General features: G+C 39.7%; 1 protein-coding gene and 1 long non-coding RNA gene across 2 annotated transcripts in view; one reads left to right on the forward strand and one right to left on the reverse strand.

Moving 5' to 3' along the window:
• The window catches only part of LOC141759892 (receptor activity-modifying protein 3), a 40,341-nt gene extending 34,946 nt beyond the window's left edge, over window positions 1-5,395 (forward strand). Inside the window, exon 4 of the mRNA XM_074622370.1 lies at window positions 3,609-5,395. Coding sequence (XP_074478471.1) covers window positions 3,609-3,864 — 256 coding nt within the window. The 3' untranslated portion in view covers window positions 3,865-5,395. The remainder of the gene's footprint in view (window positions 1-3,608) is intronic.
• LOC141759893 (uncharacterized) overlaps window positions 1-18,879 on the reverse strand; it is a 488,172-nt gene that overhangs the window by 29,773 nt on the left and 439,520 nt on the right. The window lies entirely within an intron of this gene.

Below are 18,879 nucleotides of genomic sequence, written 5' to 3' on the forward strand. Positions count from 1 at the left end.
ATTTTGGATAAATAATCGTCATTAATGTTGATATAATGACTAAGTGTAAAAGAAAAATAATAGAACAGCTAGAACAGTCAGAAAATTACATCACTTTATTGTAATGTAGCCTTTAAAACCAGAAAAAGACAACACTTATCACGATAATACAATATCCAAAATCTAAGGCAATATCTAGTCTCATATTACGATATCGATATAATATTGATATATTGCCTAGCCCTAAACTGATGTATGTTCAAGTGTTAATTTTTCTGATAAGTTTGATGCTATAAAAAGGGGGTGGGACGCCATGATTGACAGCTGTGATTGACAGCTGCTCTGAGTGATGTAGTCGCGCAGCCCGAGGCTCGGGAATTGTACCAGAGAGATGTAACTTTAACTTTCCATAACCTTCACTAGTTTGTGTAATAGAACATGAGTCAATTTGATAATAAATGTAGTTATAGAGATGTTATAGTTAGTTGTTGTGTCTTTCCAGCCAAACAGCTACCGTGGCGCTAACGTAGCAGCTAGGTGGCTCATGCTAGCAAGCTGCGGCCGTGCTCGGTTCGTGATTGGCTCAGGCAAGTGTGTGGGCGGGACCTTGATACCGCAACTCCAACCCCCCATCTATATGGTTCAGGTTTATGGTTCAGCAAAGCAAATTATAACTTCGCCTCATTTCACTACCAGACAGTTTATGTGTATTAGTTTAATCTGATTTTCCAGTTAGCGGAGCCATCAGTCTCAGAGGATTAACAAACAATTAAAAAACACTAGAATTGCCAATAAATAAAAGCAGCATTGCATCTTTATACTATTGTGTGTTGTCTGAATATGCATGGATTAGATGGATGCATATATGAAGTGGATGTCAGCGGGACTCAAATATCAACCAGTCATGAGAGCCATCTTCATTAAAAATTTATATTTGGAAGTGCAGGAAATGACCGTTTATAGCACCATTAACAAATATGAATGTGAAGAGTTTATCAACCATTGAAGAGATGTGCTGGGTTATCTTGCCCCCGAGCAGTTTTATAGTGAGGGCTGCACTGAGAGCTTTAATGTCTGAGGGGGAGTTAGGGAATGACATTCTGAGGGAAGCATTACTTTTTGGCATTAAAATGCAACAGTGGCACGAAAGATAGGCTCTTAGTCGCTTTAGTATAAACTCTCAGTATCTGTAACTGCGTGTGTGTGTGTGTGTGTATGCAGAAGTATACAGTATCTTTTGTGGTCATGTTCACAGTTATATAATACATTGAACAGGAAGTTCTTCCTTCAGTAAATCAACTGTGAACGTGGTCAAGCTATTTTTTACCCGGATTATTGTGCGTGGATGACAGTTAGAAAACCTATTAGCTGCTGTGTATTACATCTGGGAAATAACTTCAAAAGTCTAGTTATTCCCTACAGTCCTGAACGCTGCATGGCTATCACTTCTGCCTGAAAGCTCTGATGCTTATATCATTTATTTCTCTCTCCGTCCTTTTATTTTCTCCATTCCTCAAACTCTCCCTGGGCTGCCAACTTTCTCAAGTCCTCCACAGTTGCATAAACCACACTTTCAGAAAAGATTTGATCCTGTCATGTACATTGAAAAATCCTTATAATTAACTTGTAATTAGTTTGATTGAGAACATATAATTAACTTCTGCAGCATAAAAATCTGCAGTTGATAGCCTATATTGAAATGGCTTTGTCCGTTTCCCTGCATTGTACAACATTAATCTAAATAGTGCTTATTTTTCAGTTTCCACATGAACATATGAGCTTCCGCTGGTTCAATAATATACTATTGCTGAGCTCAGATTTGACAGGAAGCTTTTCTCAGCAAAACACTTTTCTTATCTTATGGCATGTGGTGCCCCATATGCACTGCACTATATGTCCCCAGATGACAGGGTTTATTTGATTTGCAGCACTCAAGCACAGGTCTCTCAGGACAATGGCTACAGCTTGACGTCAGAGCCTAACATATATGTGCTGTAAGGAAGGCGGCGCCTCAAACTGTCAATACATGCAATATATTAGGTGTCTTAACGGCTATTAGTAGAGTGGTGGATAAATATAGAATTTAACATCATGTTCTAGATGTTATCTTGTCAAAGATTGATTCTAAACAGTAATGTTTATGTGTGTATGTTTTTTTCAGTTATAACACCAGGCCGTACTTTGTATGCTTTTTGACCTTTGTTTCGCCTCTCAGGCTACACACAGGCTCCCTTAACCATCCGATTGGTGGAGCTTGTTGTGCAAAGCCTGTCACTGCAGTTAGGTTTTTTGTTTTATAGGTCCTGCAAAGTTGTTTTTTTAATTTACAAATTTAATGGTAGAATAATTCTTATTAATAAAACAAATGTCAAAACTCAGATTCTGATCTTAACACAATTTTGGTTTGTATAATATCTTACGAATCCTATTTTCTTAGTTTTCCTACGAATGTCCAGCAACACGTGTCAATGCCCGCTCGTATCTACATACAGTCTTTTCAAAATAAACTTCCCTCTTCACAGGAAACAACTTGGTTAGGTTTAGGAAAAGACCGACTTGGTTGAATTTAGGCAACAAAACATCTTGGTTAGGTTTAAGCAACAAAACTACTTACTTCAGATCCTGGTTTGGCTTAAAATAACTCTGGAAGTGACATAACTTACATGACAAATAAATCAACATCGACTTCTGGTTTCACACGGGACACAAACGCCTGCATGAAAGTCTGGTATTTTTTGACCTGCCCATCCACTCCAACCTCTTCCGTATGTGGCGTTCGCAGCTCTTTATACTTCCTAATTCATGATTGTGTAAATGACACACAAATTGATTTTGTGGGATATACACAAATTATAGTGCACTACTTTTTGTAGAAAGATACGAACGGTGTATGAGACCAGCCTAAGAGTAATTACTACGTTTTTAGGCTTTATAGGGCAGAACAGTGATAAAATGCATTTTACCAGCGTTGCCATCTTTATAGTTTTAGTAAAGTCACAGTCTAGAGCTTTAGAGACCTAGTGTAGGCGTGCATGGAGACAATATAACTGTTGCTCAAATCACTGTTCTACTGGTGAGAATACCAATGGCTCCTGGATGTCTTGAGAACCAAATCTGGATCTGGAGTATTGAGAATTCAGGATGGAGAAAGAGGGATTATGGCTGGCTGAATGGATTCATCAAAGCAGAGCTCTAAGCCTGGAACGCTCCATGAAGGCTCTGAACGGCCCTGAACGCCTGTTGAAGTAGAGGAGAGCAGTGGGCCAAAAATAGAAAAGGCAGAATATCCCCAGTCACAAAGATGGATTACTTACCAAACCTCCAATGCTTTGATTAATACAATCTAAACCATAGTAGGGTTTTAAATGATTGTGTGCCCTTCAGAGAACCTATAGTATAATAAGTTAGATCATTATGAGTCTTAATAGAAGGGTAACTGTCCACCTCCTCTATGAGATCCATTTCAGTAATTTCATCCCTTGAACTGTGTCGATTTAGGTCCCCTAAAAGTAAAAAGCAAATATGATCAAAAGTCAGAAATCACACATCTGACCGCTACTAAAACAGAAGTCAGTGGAGATTTTCTTCTAATACCTCTCCTCTCTTCTACCCATTGTTTTTCTCCCCAGTGAGTACCACCTCTTCACCGAGTGCACGGAGACAAAGTCCACCCTCGTCAGCTGCTACTGGCCCAATCCGCTGGTGGAGGGCTACATCATCCGCATACACAAGCACTTTTTCTCCAACTGCACCAACAATGAGCCGGTATGGGTGGACCCGCCGGACGACACGCTAACCATCCTCATCCTCATCCCTGTTTTCCTCACGTTGGCAATGATCGCCCTGGTGGTCTGGTGCAGCAAGAGGAGTGACATCCTGGCTTAGGAGGAGAGGAAGATGGAAGAGGATGGAGTTCAAGGTCCCAACCTCTCCACTAAAACAATACTGTAAAAAGGAGTGCACAGAGGTTTTGGGAGGTTGCCTCAGTTGATCAAATTACCCCATAAGTGGCGCCATGAACCACCTAAATTTCCTATGGTAATGAGGAAAGCAGTGTCTGGTAGTACAAAGTAGTATTTTCTTTAATATGTAATATGTTAACTGTGATTTTTCCCAGTTCTGACTCTGACATACTATCGCTCAACATGTTCAACTGTTCCACACATGTGTTAATGCTTAACAGTGGAATATATGGTAAATACTTATTTGCTTTCTCGCGCTGTTAATATGTAGCTGGAGCCAGCAACTGGTTATCTTAGCTTAGCATAAAGACTGGAAACAGGGGGAACATAACCCCCTGTATTATCACAACGTGTTGCATTTACACTTTGGTTTTTGTACAGATTAAACAAACAAGATAGAACATGTTAATTACAGAGCTTTAGAGGTGCTGGTAGGTGGATTTTGTTACATTTGGATAGAGCCATATTTCCTCTTGTTTCCAGCCTTAAGCTAAGCTACGCTAACTGACTGTAGCTCTTTATTTAGCGTACACACATGAGAGTGGTTTCAATCTTCTCATTTAACTCTTGAAAAGAAAGCAAATTATTCTATTTCCCGCATTGTTGAACTATTCCTTCCAGAGGAGTTAGGTCGTTTGACATTGACATCACTTATTGGGTAAATTGACCAGTGGGACAATCGACCAAAACTTGGTGCATTCTTTAAAGCTCATGGATCCGGATCGTTGACCACGGGGATTATTGTCAGAGCACTGAACCGTTGCTGAAGGCCAAAGTATCCACCAAGGATCAGAGGCAGTGACTGGAGTCTTAACTGGTGGGAAATGAGACTCCCAGAGGACACCACCATGTGTTAAATATTTTAACAGGATACTGTGTGATGGCTTGGATTTAAAAAAAAAAAAAAAGAAGCCAAATCTGGACTTAATATCGATTCTGCAAGTTTGATGTTACTGTTGAGTTACTGAATGGACTGTCACCACTGGAAAGGATACACTGGTGTGCAATCCAAAGAAAAGGCAACACTATGATTCATATATTTTGGGACTTTAATGTGTTCTGAGCCTCAAGGGACTGTTTTATAATAGTGTAACTTATCAGATACTCTTGAATACTGTTAATACTCACAAAGAGGGGGTTCTCAATGGAAACAAAGAACAATGAACTGACATTGAGACCTCTACTGTACAGTCATGCTCTCTGTCCGTGCTGTCTACTGTATCTGCATTGCCTCTCCAGTGTTACTCAGACACACTGACGCTTTGAAGTGAATTCCTTTGGGGAAAGGCTTGATTTAATGTACGCACTTCATTGGTTCTTTGAACCGCGGTCCTCAGCAGCCACGAGGCAAACTAAACCAAGCACTGCTTTTTTATTTTCTTCCAAAGCATCAAACTCTGTTTGTCAGCCCTCACCTGCACACTTTTGTCATTGGAAACTGATTAAATCTCTCTTAAAAGAAGTGGTTGCTCTCCTTCATTACATGAACAAAGCAAGTAGAAAACCAACCTTCTAACTACATTTTTGTGATGCAATGTATCTTAGCTTATGTCTGTGAATTGATGATTATGAAAAAAACAGAGGCATCTGCTGTCTGTTGCCTTCTGTTTCTTTGATTCAGCTAAAAAGTTTTTACATCCATGTCTGTCCAAAATGTCATCACTTCATCCTTTTATCCTGTTACACATTTGTGTGAATTTGTCATAATAAGCATATGAATTCTTGAGGTCTGGCCAATAATGTGTTTTGTGAGGTCACAGTGACCTTTGACCACGAAACAATCTAATCAGTTCATCCATGAGCCAAAGTGGATGTTTGTGCCAAATTTGAAGAAATTAGCTCAAGGTGTTCCTGAGATATCACGAAAATGGGATGGGCGCAAGGTCCCAGTGACCTTGACCTTCGAACCACCAAAATCTAATCAGTTTATCCTTGAGTCCAAGTGGATGTTTGGCCAAATTTGAAGAAATTCAATCCAGGCGTTCCTGAGATATCACGTTAACAAGAATGGACCGGACGTACGGACGTACGGACAACCCTTAAACTTGCACTTATAAACCACTTAGATGCCAAAAAGCAGTAAAAATATATGTCAGATTGCTAGAAACCTCTCAAAAATATTTCTTTGGGTGCTCTCTGCATCATTTTAAAATTACACAACGTTTAAGAATTAAATAATTATGCCATTAAACTTAATATTATTTTATATTTATATAACTTGATATTTCTATAATCTATGTAAACAAACAATGGCACCTGGCTCTACTGGCCTCCTTACATTGTGTTTTACCAGGTTTGATTTGAGAAATATTTTTCATGGCACAAAGATTCAAACGGGGACACTGCACTAAAGAGGAAGTAGCATGTCTCTCATCTCATCTGCTGTCCATTAAAGAATCAGGTATTAACGATAAAGTTAACAATTTTTAAGATTTTCATAAAATCAAACCCCATTTTTCACACTATTTATGGTTGCAAGTATTTAACTCAAAACATTTACATTCTGTAACTACCATTATACAGTAGTTTTCATTGTTAGTGGCGGAGTCCGCCATTCCCATGCTGGATTCAGACTGCCTTCCTTTAGTTTTCCACAAAACACTTTAGTAGCATTGTTTTCATGTAACCTACCATTGAAAGAGGTTCAGCCCAGCATAGGGGTCATGAGGTGCATAAAGCACGATTCAAAAGTTTTCTACAGTAAAACAAACACTCACATGCTCCACATTCAGTAAGTGTCATGATTCATCACAAGGTCTGCAGGTGTTTCCTTCATGAAACAAACCCGCCTAGAATTTGTCCGGTCTGAAGTCGTCCAGAAGCTGCCCCACCCCCCTGAGCGGTCCCTGCTTACAAATAAAACCTGCCTGGTTATCAGAGGTATTTAAATGTGTGTGTCTGTGTAGAACTAAACACCCATCACTGTCAAAAAGGGAAATGCGATCATTACCGGCTTGCATCGCCATGTTTGTTTTATCGTTTGAAGATATGCTCGCTGAAATATTTACTGTGGATAATATTTACGGTCACAATTAGACTCAAATCAAAGCTAGAGCTATGCTTGCTGTTCCAGTTTGCTTTTTGATCTGGAGAACAGACCAAAAAACAGAAAAACTGGCACAAATACCCCAAGCTGCTGACACATTCAATCTGTGATCTAATCCAATCTGCAATGTGCCGTAGGAGCGTGAAATTAAGCTTTTCTCAACTTTAATAAGCTTTGTTCAGCGACAATAACCTGAAGAAAAAGTTTACAGCCTCAAAATAGCTATGACAAACGCACATTTGAAATGACAGTAAGGTTACAGTATGACAAGGAAGTGTCATATTAACAAGTTTTAAAGTCCCTGGAGGAACCCGTGCACCCATTTTCAATGTTATCAGCCGATTGAATGGGCGTTGTCAGCAGTTATCACTACAATTCTAATGCTTCAGATGGGCCAAACTGCACCTACTGTACCAGGTTGTGAAAGTGAAAGTTAACACAGTGAACTGAAACAAAACAACTTTGGTTTAGGTAACAAAAACTACTTGGTAGGAAAAGATCGTGGTTTGGGTTAAAATAAATATGATTGTTAGGTAACCTACGTATCTTGGCATTAGTGAAGTACGTACATTATGTAACAAAAGTACGGCAAAATAAGTCAACGCCGAATTTCGGCTTCACACGGGACACCAACAGTGCTTTCCTAGGTGAAAGTCCTGTGTTTGTTCATCGCCCCCGACCACCACCCCAAGCAGACTTTGTCGCCCTTACTACGTCACTTGACTTCCTCCTTTGTTCCCGTCATAATAACTACAGCCACTAGAAGTTGGCGTGGTCTTGTTGTATTCGTATGGGTGATCAACCATGTGAATAGATGATAACAGTCTTATCCAACCTTTTAGTAGGTGTAGCAGGCCCCTTCTAACCCTGAATGGATTTTGCTTTGCCGCTTTCTGGTGTAATCAGCCCATGGTGATACAAAGCCAACGAGTTGCTGCATATTGGAGTTATCATATTTGCGAGTTTCCAACTTGTAAATAGCGTTCACGTCAACATCTAAGTTTTAAGTACGACAGGAGAGTCAGATATTTCTGAAAGCTCCCATATCCAACACGGCGCTTAATAATACGGAAAGTCCCTAATAGCGGGGCGGTTAAGCATAACAATTGTGTATTTTGCGATAAAAGCAACAAATTTGGCACAGATGTAGGTTTATATGTTATGAAAAGATATAGATATCGGGGCGCCGCCAATTTGGCCCCTGGGGGCCGTGGCAGCCATTTTTCAAAATGGCCACCAAATAGGCGCTAAATATTCCAAAATGTTGCAGAAAACTGATTTAATGACTCTTGATGGTTTCCAAGCTTGGTTCAAGCTGATCAGATCAGATGTCAGAAGATCACAGACATGTTTTCTTTTACCTCTTTATTTTTTAAGGGTACTTTTTAAAAGCTTTTAACCTGAGAAAAACACAAAAACTGAATAAAAGGAGCAAACAAAAAAACATTTACTTATGTCAGCTAAATCTGTCGTTTGAAGTTTTAACTCTCACACGGCCAACTCTTTGACATAACTTGAGTTGTCTTCTCACCCACAGAGTCCAGACAAGAGGCCTGATCAGGCACAAGAAAACACCTGTGTAGGTGTAGGCCTACCAAAGGTGTGTAAGGCCTTTATACAACAAATATGATGTGTGTAACCTTAGTAGAATTCATCACTTTAAACTTGATTAAAGTCTTGCTGCCTAATATTTCATTCAAAATGCTGTCTTTTACTTTTTTCCTGTTCTTAGATGAGGTGAAAAACAGAGAAAGTACAACTTCTTTCACACTCCAGAGAAAATGTGCTTTAGGAAACTGATTCGACTTTGTTCTGTCACAACAACTCAGAAGACTGAAGCCCTGAGAGAGTTTACTCTGTCAAGCATATGAGTGCGTGCTTTCAGACTCAGACATTATTCTTATTGTTAAGACAACATTATCTCGACTTATACAAACAGCCAGACAGCTGAATCCATGACTGATTTGCTATGTGTCTGTGTAAACCTTCGAAACAATACAAAGAAAACCCAGCCACGCAGTTTCAACTCTTATCATTGCATCATGTAAATAAACTCAGAGTCAAACAATGCAGTCATCACTGTCAGTGGGTGATGGTCAATGATGTTGACATTGCTGTCGAGTCTGGACCGCGAGGCACAAAGCCGGAAAAGACAAACTCATTGACCACAAAACAATCACAGTATCATTACGAACTCCACCTAAACAAACAAACGGCAAGATATCGGGCAATATTTATTCCATCTGAAGCTGTCCAGGAAGAGAAACAAGAGCTTTTTGTTTCTTCTGAGAGGCAAAACAACAGGGTTTAGAGACACAAACAGAGGAGACAATAGTTCACTCTGCGGTGAGGGGACACATCGCAGTGCGGTTGCCCTCGAGGATGGCTTTTCTCAACGCCTCCACAGCCAGCGTCTTGGAGGCAGGAAGGATACAAAGGCTTTTTCCCAGAGTTGACAGAAGAATACAGGGAAGTGGGTTGACCCAGCGGTTTTGACCAAAAGCGGTGCAGGAAGTGAGAGAGTGCCATGCTTCCACGCAGGGCTGCACTGTTGTGACGGGTGAGCTGCTAGCAAGGCACAAAGCACTGTGGCTCAACTGTGGCTTTTCAAGGTTGAAGTCTATATCTGGCATTTTATTACACTTATTTTCTGCTAACATTGCCAACCTCAGCAGGTGATTCCACTGATGAGTTCATCTCTTCCACCTGAAAAGAAATCAGTGAAACCAGCTGGTGGAGTGTTTGGTTGGAATAAAAAAACTGTTAAAAGGCTGTTGGCATTATATGGCACATGGTTACCTGTTCCTGTTATATGAAATCTGATTAAAATGCTGCATAAGAATGAAAGAACTGGCAAGGAGGAGCCTTCATCATGTCAGATATGGTTAATACTGAGAATCATTTATCTCACATATCTTATATAGCCTATACATATATACATATATATATTTCCCCAACATTTATTAAACATGAAATATGCAGCCCAGTTGCACAGTGAGTGATTTATTTGTCACATTGCTTCCGTACTTAGGTTACGCCACTTCTGGTGTTATTTTAACCCAAACTGCGATCTTCTCCTAAACCTAACTAAGTAGTTTTGTTGCCTAAGCCTAACCAAGTCGATCTTTTCCTAAGCCTTACTAACTAGTTTTATTTTGAAAAAACTGCATCGGAAATTGACACGTGCGTCACGTGTTGTTGGACATTCATAGAAAAAAGCATGAAAAATACATTTTTGAAAGTCATGCTAAGCGTCACGAAAAAAAGGGAAATTCGTGTTTATGTACAAAAATCAAATAGATTACATTTCGTGACTATTTCACAAACTGCCGTGAGACTGTGTTGTTATATCTGCTCAATGTATCACCAAATCATTATGTCAGTCTAACCCTAGACTGCACACAGACACACACCAGCACACAGATATGTCAGAATTTCAGGTTTTGCATGTCTCATTATAAAAACATCTAAAGACATGTCACAGAAAGAAAAACAGGTGTAAATAATAAAATTAAAAGTGGCTGAATTCCATTTAGCTGCTTCAGTTTCAGGGTCCTGATATTGCAACACAAACATTGTCACATATTTTCAGTCGCAGTAAACACATACTTTACGTTGTGAATGAAACGAAACCACTTAGTCATGTTATGACTTAGTCATGCATTACAGTAGCTCTTCTATTGGATCGGACAACACGGGCCAGCCTTCGCTCCCACGTGCTTCAATGAGCCTTGGGTCTGACCCTGTCGCCGGTTCACCGGTTTTCCTTTCACTGCAGACCGGGAACATCCCACAAGAGCTGCAGTTTTGGAGATTCTCTGATCCGGTCGTCTAGCCGTCACAATTTGGCCTTTGTCAAAGTCGCTCACATCCTTACGTCTGCCAATTTTTGCTGCTTCCAACACAAAGTTGTTCACTTGCTGCCTAATATATCCCCCCCACTGCCAGATGCCATTGTAACGAGATAATCCATGTTATTCACTTCACCTGTCAGTGGTCTTAATGTTATGGCTGATCGGTGTATGATTTGATTTTGTGCCGACCATCACGAAAAAAAATTGAAATTTGTGTTCATGTACACAAATCAATACATCAAATTTGATAAATACTGCTGTGCGACTGTGCTGAATTATATCATACCTGAACCCTGTCACTTATCATTTGTCATTACAGTGAAACATTATGTATGTACGGTAGACACAATGTCTGGAGAAAACACACATTCTTATATATGTTTTAATGGCTGTTGCCTCCATGAATGTCCTCCTCTGTCCTGTTGTCTTGATCCCAGCATACACACACACACACACGCACACACACACACACACACACACACACACACACACACACACACACACACATGTTTTCCAATGCTTCTATTTTAGATGTAATGTACACAGTGTGACTGATGACTACAGGGGTCAAGTGGTATGTTTTGGTTTTATAATTAATGGTGTCTTGTACTTGTGTGTGTTTGTCTGTGCAGAGGCCAAGGAGTGGGGGGGAGGAACTGTCTTTACATACACACATACATTCACAAATGGTGGTCTTCTACATTTGCGAGGACATTGTATTGACTTACATCAATTTGATGGGGATTAAACACTGCATGTCCAACTCCCCTTAAAGCCTATGACTATGACTAAATATCACCATGACGATCATCCAAAATGTCTTTGTGGGCCCTCAAAAAAGTCAGTTCTCACAAGTAGCTAGACCACACACACACACACATGCACACTTTCCCACAGTTAAAAGCTCTGAAGCACATGACCCAAACAGGACATCCTCCCAATCTTTCACCCTCTTTAGTTCCCACTCTGCCCCTCCACCCCCATAAACCACTCGTTCCCAGTTTTACATTTTTTTTTCATTACACTTAATGTTGAACATGCTTTCTTAACATCACCAGAGGCAGTAGTTGCTCAATTATCCTGCACAGATTAGGAAATAAAGAAATTTCCCCTTCCCCACTGACGTCCTTTTCCCCTGCCCTTTCTGTCCTTCAGAGCTACGGGGGCCTGCAAGGTCAGATTTTTGACGACATCACTTTATCACTCAGAAGTCGATTCATTTTGGCTTCTCTCAGAGGAATGAACGGGAGGCCGCCTCCAACACTGTGTCCACCTCTCTTTATACATCCATGACTAAAATGCTCGGTTATGACTGCATTAGCTGATTTTTGACAACGCTTTGAACACAGCTTACATTCACTAAAAGTTTCCTTTTTTATGTTGATGAAAAAGGTGATCCAGGCGACATTATGTTGCCTACAAGAAAAACTTGCCATCGCAAATCAGCCCATTTGTGCTCGCAACTGAATTTTTTAATTTCCTTTGGTGGAAATGTTCTCCGGGTTTGCCTAAGCACAATTTTTTTTCAAGATCAGTCAAACCATATGGCTGAAATTGAGTTATGTGGCCAAATACTAGATACAGTATGAAGATGGCTGTATCTCAGAAACTATAAGGAGCAGAATCAAGTATTTGTGAACAAGTCACAACTCCTAACAAGTTGAATATCAAAGATATGCACATATAGGCAGTGTAAAAAAATATAACTCATATGGAAAACATTTAATAAACACAATGTTAGCATTTTCCCTCTTCTTTTAAAAACAAAAAACCTGACTTTGACTATCAATAAAAGTGTGATTTTTCATGTGAAGTATACATTTCCAAAGCTGTACTCTTGGACACTACCCTAAAGTATGTCCGTACTAAATTTCAACAATTTTGACCAATTAGAACAAATGTTATGGCATTTTTCCTTATCATATTAAATATAGTCTTTGGGCACAAATGGGTTAGTTGTACAGTATAAGAACAACGTTTTGCTCCTGCCGCCTCCTTACTTGATCCTCCATCTTTATTTCACCATTTCCCCAGTGCTCGTTCCTCATCACCCGATGTTGACATTTCGTCTTTAGCTCTCTAATCCCCTTTCCTGCTTTCACCTTTCTCATATTTTTCTTCTCCTCCTCCTCTCTCCTTTTCCCCAGTGATCCCTTTGCCCTCCTCTGACAGACTCCCCCTGTTGCTGGCCAGATCACAACACAGCTGGACTCTGTCACACACACTCACACACACACACACACACACACACACACACACACACACACACACACACACACACCATCTCTCTCACACACGCTTGGCTGCAACAGAGCAGCTCAATCCAAGAGGGCATTACTGAATTAATTTGTGCCATGTTATAAGCACAGACATCTTTGGCTGGAGTCACTTTTGGAACTTATTCCAACTTTTGCAACATCTTGCATCAGTTTTCCGATAACCACAGTCTCTGGCTCTGTTTCAGATATTATTGATGTCTCCTTTGAGTATATGTTGCGTGAACATTTTCTACTGTGCAATAAGTCAAGTCAAGTCAATTTTATTTGTATAGCCCAAAATCACAAATCACAAATTTGCAAGAGCAACACGACCTCCTCTCCACCATGGAGCCTTGAGAGAGGACCAGATTTTTGTTTTTAAATAATAACTGATAATACTGACTAATAAAAAATAACTGTGTGTGTGAGACAGGTTTTAGTGTCAGATTTTCTCAGAAATTCTCACTGACAAGACACTAATGGAGAAATCTGTCATACTGACCGTCTCTGCTTTGCAATAACCCATAAAAATATTTATGCATGATTCGTTCTTTTTGATTGCAGAAGTTTTTTGTTTTTTTTTATATAATTCAGTACGACTGGAGGCTAAACCTGGATGCATGTAGTTGTAGAAGCGATTTTCCTCAATCTAAATCTGTAAAACTCCACGTGATGAAATGAGATGAAAGACGAGATGAAATTTTAATGATTTGAAAACTGGGTCATTGCTACAGTGAGAACGGGATGTGTATACTGTGTAGAGAGAACACGCCGACAATGAAGACACGGGCTTATGCTGACTTCCTGTCAGTTTGAGAGGAATCGTATTAAATTCTCTTCCTGACAGATTTACAGGCTGCCAGATGTTTTGCAGTTTCCACTTCTTGTTACTTCTTCGCCGAGTTGATGCGACTCAGTAATCACTCTGCTGGCAATGTGTCCTGTTAGTGGAAGCTTGTATCGATGCCGCTCTGCATGTCTTTAGTATAGGAAAAAGCCTCTGGTGCATGGCAATGGGAGGAAACTAGTGCAAATATGCTTCAGAGGCTCGTCACATGACTTTACACAGCAGATGCGCCAGTGTGCATCGTTACCATTCGCTATTAAATTTACTGCCAGAATTTCTGTGAAATCTTCATGCAAGGAGGCCCCCCTACTGAAATGTAAGATAAGGATTTTTACTCAGAATCACTTAGCAGTAAAGCTTAGTTTTCTCAGTAATAGTTTACTATATTACCTAGTATGTATGAGGAAACACGCTTTTAGGAAAATACATTTGTTTGCTGGATGAGAAGATTGTCTGTCATGTTTTCCAGATAGCTGGTGGCAGGGGGTTGTTAAGGCCAATTGGGAACACCTGGCTCCCAGTGTTACTTTAAAGCCTCTGTACACCCACACAGATGTTTTCAGTTAATCTGGCTGATTAAAGCTTCTCAGGACTGTGTGGGCGTGTAAAGACTAATTGAGTGACATCTTCCCGAGTCTCCTGTTAGCTTTGTTGAACCTGTTATACGCGGGAGAAATTACACTTTGATCATTCTTATTGGTAGATGAAGATTTGTGACCTGATGAATTCCCATCAATGCTCCACCTACCTTCACTTGAGCAGAGGTCTAATCAACTAGAATAACTGAAAACACCTGTGTTGGTGTTCAAAGGCTTTAAATGGATTCTTATGTCTTGTTTTGCAGCTTACAACACACACGCACACTACAACCCACATTTTAGTAATCCTTAGTTGGCAAGTTAATTTACTTAATTTGTTCAATTTGGTTTAATAAAATATCTTTTGTTTGAGCTGGGTCATAACAAGATCGATAACACTCTCATTTCTGTACGCTGAATATGTAAAGCTAGTAGCTGCTTAGAAGTAGGGGGAGAAAAGCTGGCCTGGCTCTGTCTGAACGTGAGAAAATCATCCTGCCAGCACCTCTAAAGCTCACTCATTAACATGTCTCGTTTGTTTAATCCGTACAAAAACTCAGTGATGACAACACTCCAGAGGTCCGTACTACAAAGCAAGTTCAACATACCCAGGGTATGTTCTTGTTATCTGGCTTAACTAACCCTAACAACCGAGATCCCACTAAGCGGACGGTGGTTATCAACTCGGTAAATCAACCCAGGGTTTCTCTATCTGGATGTAAGCGCGTTCACATGAACGGGGTGGTGTTTGCAACATCTGACCAATCACAGATATGGACAAGTCCACAGACTTGCAGACAGATGGATAGAGCGGCACATTTTACAAAGGAAGAGTAAACTATATTAGACAAATATGAAGAAGTTAAACACAAGCTGCCAAATGCAGGAAGGACAGCTGGCAAAAGAAAAAACTCCCCGATGTGTGAATGCGTAAATTAACAGACTTATTAAGTTAACGGAACACTAAAAAGTCAGATATAAATAGCTTTAAGATATGTAATGGACGGATGGATTACACCTCATTATGAACGTTAATAAAACTAAGGCGTGTGTGACTATTTCGACCTTCTTTCAGCTGCGTCCCCGTCTCCGGTGTTGTGAAACGGACTCAAGAGCAAGTCAAAAAATAAATATAAAAACATAATTCAAAGCGGTAAACACCCACAGCATAAATCCAGTTGTCCTTCCTGCATTTGTCAGTTTAAACTGTGTTGATTTCAGCTTGGATTATGACTGTAACTTCTTCATATATGTGTAATATTATCATATGACTGAGATTTTTGGTACAGATTAAACAAAAAGATATGTTCATTGATGAGCTTTAAATTTGCTTCTCATCAGTGCAATGCCAAAATGCAGGAATGCGGAAAATCCGCATTTGAATTTTCCTCATTGACAATTTACCTTCGGACGTAGTCAAGCCCTTTCCCTGTTTCCAGACTTTATGCTAAGCTAAGCTAAAGAGTGGAATCAATCTCCTCATCTATTTCAGCAAGACAGCGAATAAATGTATTTCCCGAAATGTTGACCTATTCCCTTAAATCTTTTTAGACCAGGCAATTAAATTTCCAGAGTATGCTCTTTATTCTCAGCTATAAAGCCAAAAATAGATTCACATGTGAATAAGATAATTTAATAATAAAAGTGTATCAGTAGGAAGTGTTTTATGTTTTTTTTATAGAGAGGCATAAGTGTATCTCGGAGGTATTTGCAACCTCAGAAGTAAGTTTCACTTTTCCGGTGACGTGTTTGTGCCTTGTTGTATTCTGGGTGTTGCATCCTGCTGCTGTGAGGACAAAAATGGATTCAAAGAAGCCTTTTTTCTAAAAGGAGAGTTCCCTCCAGATCTGCCTTCCTGTTTACACCCATTCTCACACTTATACACGCACACATACACATGTATGTATTATTCAGTTTGAAACCTATACGTGCTGACTTGCATTTATATAATATGCGAGTCCCTTGCATGCAAACACTCACAGCTGCATGCTAAATGCAAATACGCACACACACCTGGGAAGAGTTCTGTACTCATGTGAATATTTCACGTTATTATTATTATGGTGTTCCTCATGTTTTTGCCCACTGTGTGACCTCCCACAATGCACCAGTAAACTAGCTGAACTGTCTATAAACAGGATTTCCTGTGACATCATCAGTCCCCGAATCTCCTGTTGCATGAAACTTTTTTTATTTACATCCAGGCTAAGAATGAAACTTACTGTGGTATGCAGGAGCGGTTTGATTTATTGAGCCATTCATTCCCATCACACATTCACCTTTCTGTAGACACAGAGGCCCGTCTGGCCCCGGAGCGACTGGATCACAAGCAGGAGACAGAAATAGTGTCTGAGGGGAGGACAAGCATTCAGATGAGTCACCCTGGACCCAAGAAAACAATCCCATCACATAAGGATTTATAGCTCAAAGCGTTTTTCTTTTGTTTTTTGATGAGAAAACTCAGCTTCAAGATTTCTTCGTTCGGCGTTGTCACTCTATGTAATGTCATGGTGAAGGACGGGGTTGAAAAGGTAAAAAATAAAAGTAAAGACAAACTGAGAATAAAAACCCCCGGACAATTCTTCTTTAACATTTGGGTCAATGCTCTCTTTCTTTTTACAAGACAAAGGTGTGTTTCTTCAGATTGTATTGCCAGGAGAGGTAAGACAGAGAAGGACGGGCATTGCAAGACAAAAAGAAAATAATTCTTTTTAGGGGGAGAAATTCTGTTCTGTACTACTTTTACCTGATACCAACCTGTATATATGTAAACTATGAAACATAGTTATTTTAAATCGAAAATCAATGTTTTTCCCTAAACCCAACTACATTTTTTTTAGTACCTAAGCCCAGTGGGGTCTGAAAAGTGAAGCCAATGCTGAAGTGCCTTAAACTTGCATTCTTTCTAACAGCCAGCAGGGGGCGACTCCTCTGGTTGCTACAAGAAGTCAGATTGTATAGAAGTCTATGAGAAAATGAGCCTACATCTCACTTGATTTATTACCTCAGTAAACATTGTAAACATGACTTTATGGTCTCAATCACTAGTTTCAAGTCTTCTTCAATACAGCATGATGTTCATTTAGTAAATTATGGTCCCATTTGGAGAAAAATACACGAAAGCAGGGTATGCTTTTATGTTTTTTCGTCTAAGAACTTTGTCCCTTTCACAGTGTGTTTTCAGTTCATGAAAGGGAATTATAACTTTTGTGGTTGCCTAAAAATATTTGTTCGGTTGTACTTAGCTCCACCCATTTGTATAACTTCTGGTTGCAAATAACCAAGATGGTGATAGCCAAAACCAAGATGGCGAAGGACAAAATACTGAACTCGAGGCTACAAAATGGCAGTCCACAAACTATTGGGTGACGTCATGGTGACTATGTCCACTTCTTATATACAGTTCATATTTAACTTAACAGAAAACCGTGGTCTTGAACTTCAATGAAACAGACTATCACAATAACAAAAAGCTGTGGGATTTGACTCCACAAACCACTGGGTGATGTAACGGTGACTACGTCCACAGTCTATGCCTAAACCCCCAAAAACGTTGTAGTTTTGCCTAAACCTAAAGAAGCCTTTTCTTTTTTGTGTTCAAATAATAATAACGTTTCATTCCGTTTTACAACGTGTTAAAACGTGTTGCTTTTAAGTTTCGCTTTCACTTTTACAAATTAGTAGGCGTAGTAGGCCCCTAATGACCCACATCTATGGTGCTTATAGCGACCGATAACGCCTATTTAATAGCCTGATAACTGTTGAATCAAGTGGTCTACAGCCATGTTATGAATTTGTATTTAGGTCGAGTGATGCTTTGAGCTAAATGCAAACTTCAGCATGCTAACATGTTCACAATGACAATGTTAACATGCTAATGCTAAGCAGACATAATCTTTACCATGCTCACCATCTTTGTTTAGGGGAATTTCATTCGTTTTGCAGGTAGACTTGGTCAAAACCAAAGTATTGGACCAAATGAAATGTAGACGTGATGATGGTGCTAGAGGAAACAGGGGAACACCAAAGTCAGTAGGCCTAAATCCTCTGGGGAGCATGAATGTGAGTACGAAAATTCATGACCAATCCATCCAATATTTGTTGAGATATTTCCGTCTGGACTAAAATGGTGTATTGCTGGAGCCACTCTGTTATATGGCTTTTAAAGTAAAGAAAATGTCTTTCTTTCTTTGTCTGTGGCTTTTCTTTTTGCTTGAGTTTCACTTGCTATACTGTACTGTAGGTGTTGTCTGTTTAGTAATGGCGACACTGTCTATGCTTCTGAAATCATCCAGGTATTGTATTCATTCCAACATACTGCTTCTGCTGCTAGAAATGTAAAATAAATCACTTTT

Source organism: Sebastes fasciatus, chromosome 21 (genome assembly GCF_043250625.1).
Source record: "Sebastes fasciatus isolate fSebFas1 chromosome 21, fSebFas1.pri, whole genome shotgun sequence".
Taxonomy (NCBI): Eukaryota; Metazoa; Chordata; class Actinopteri; order Perciformes; family Sebastidae; genus Sebastes; species Sebastes fasciatus.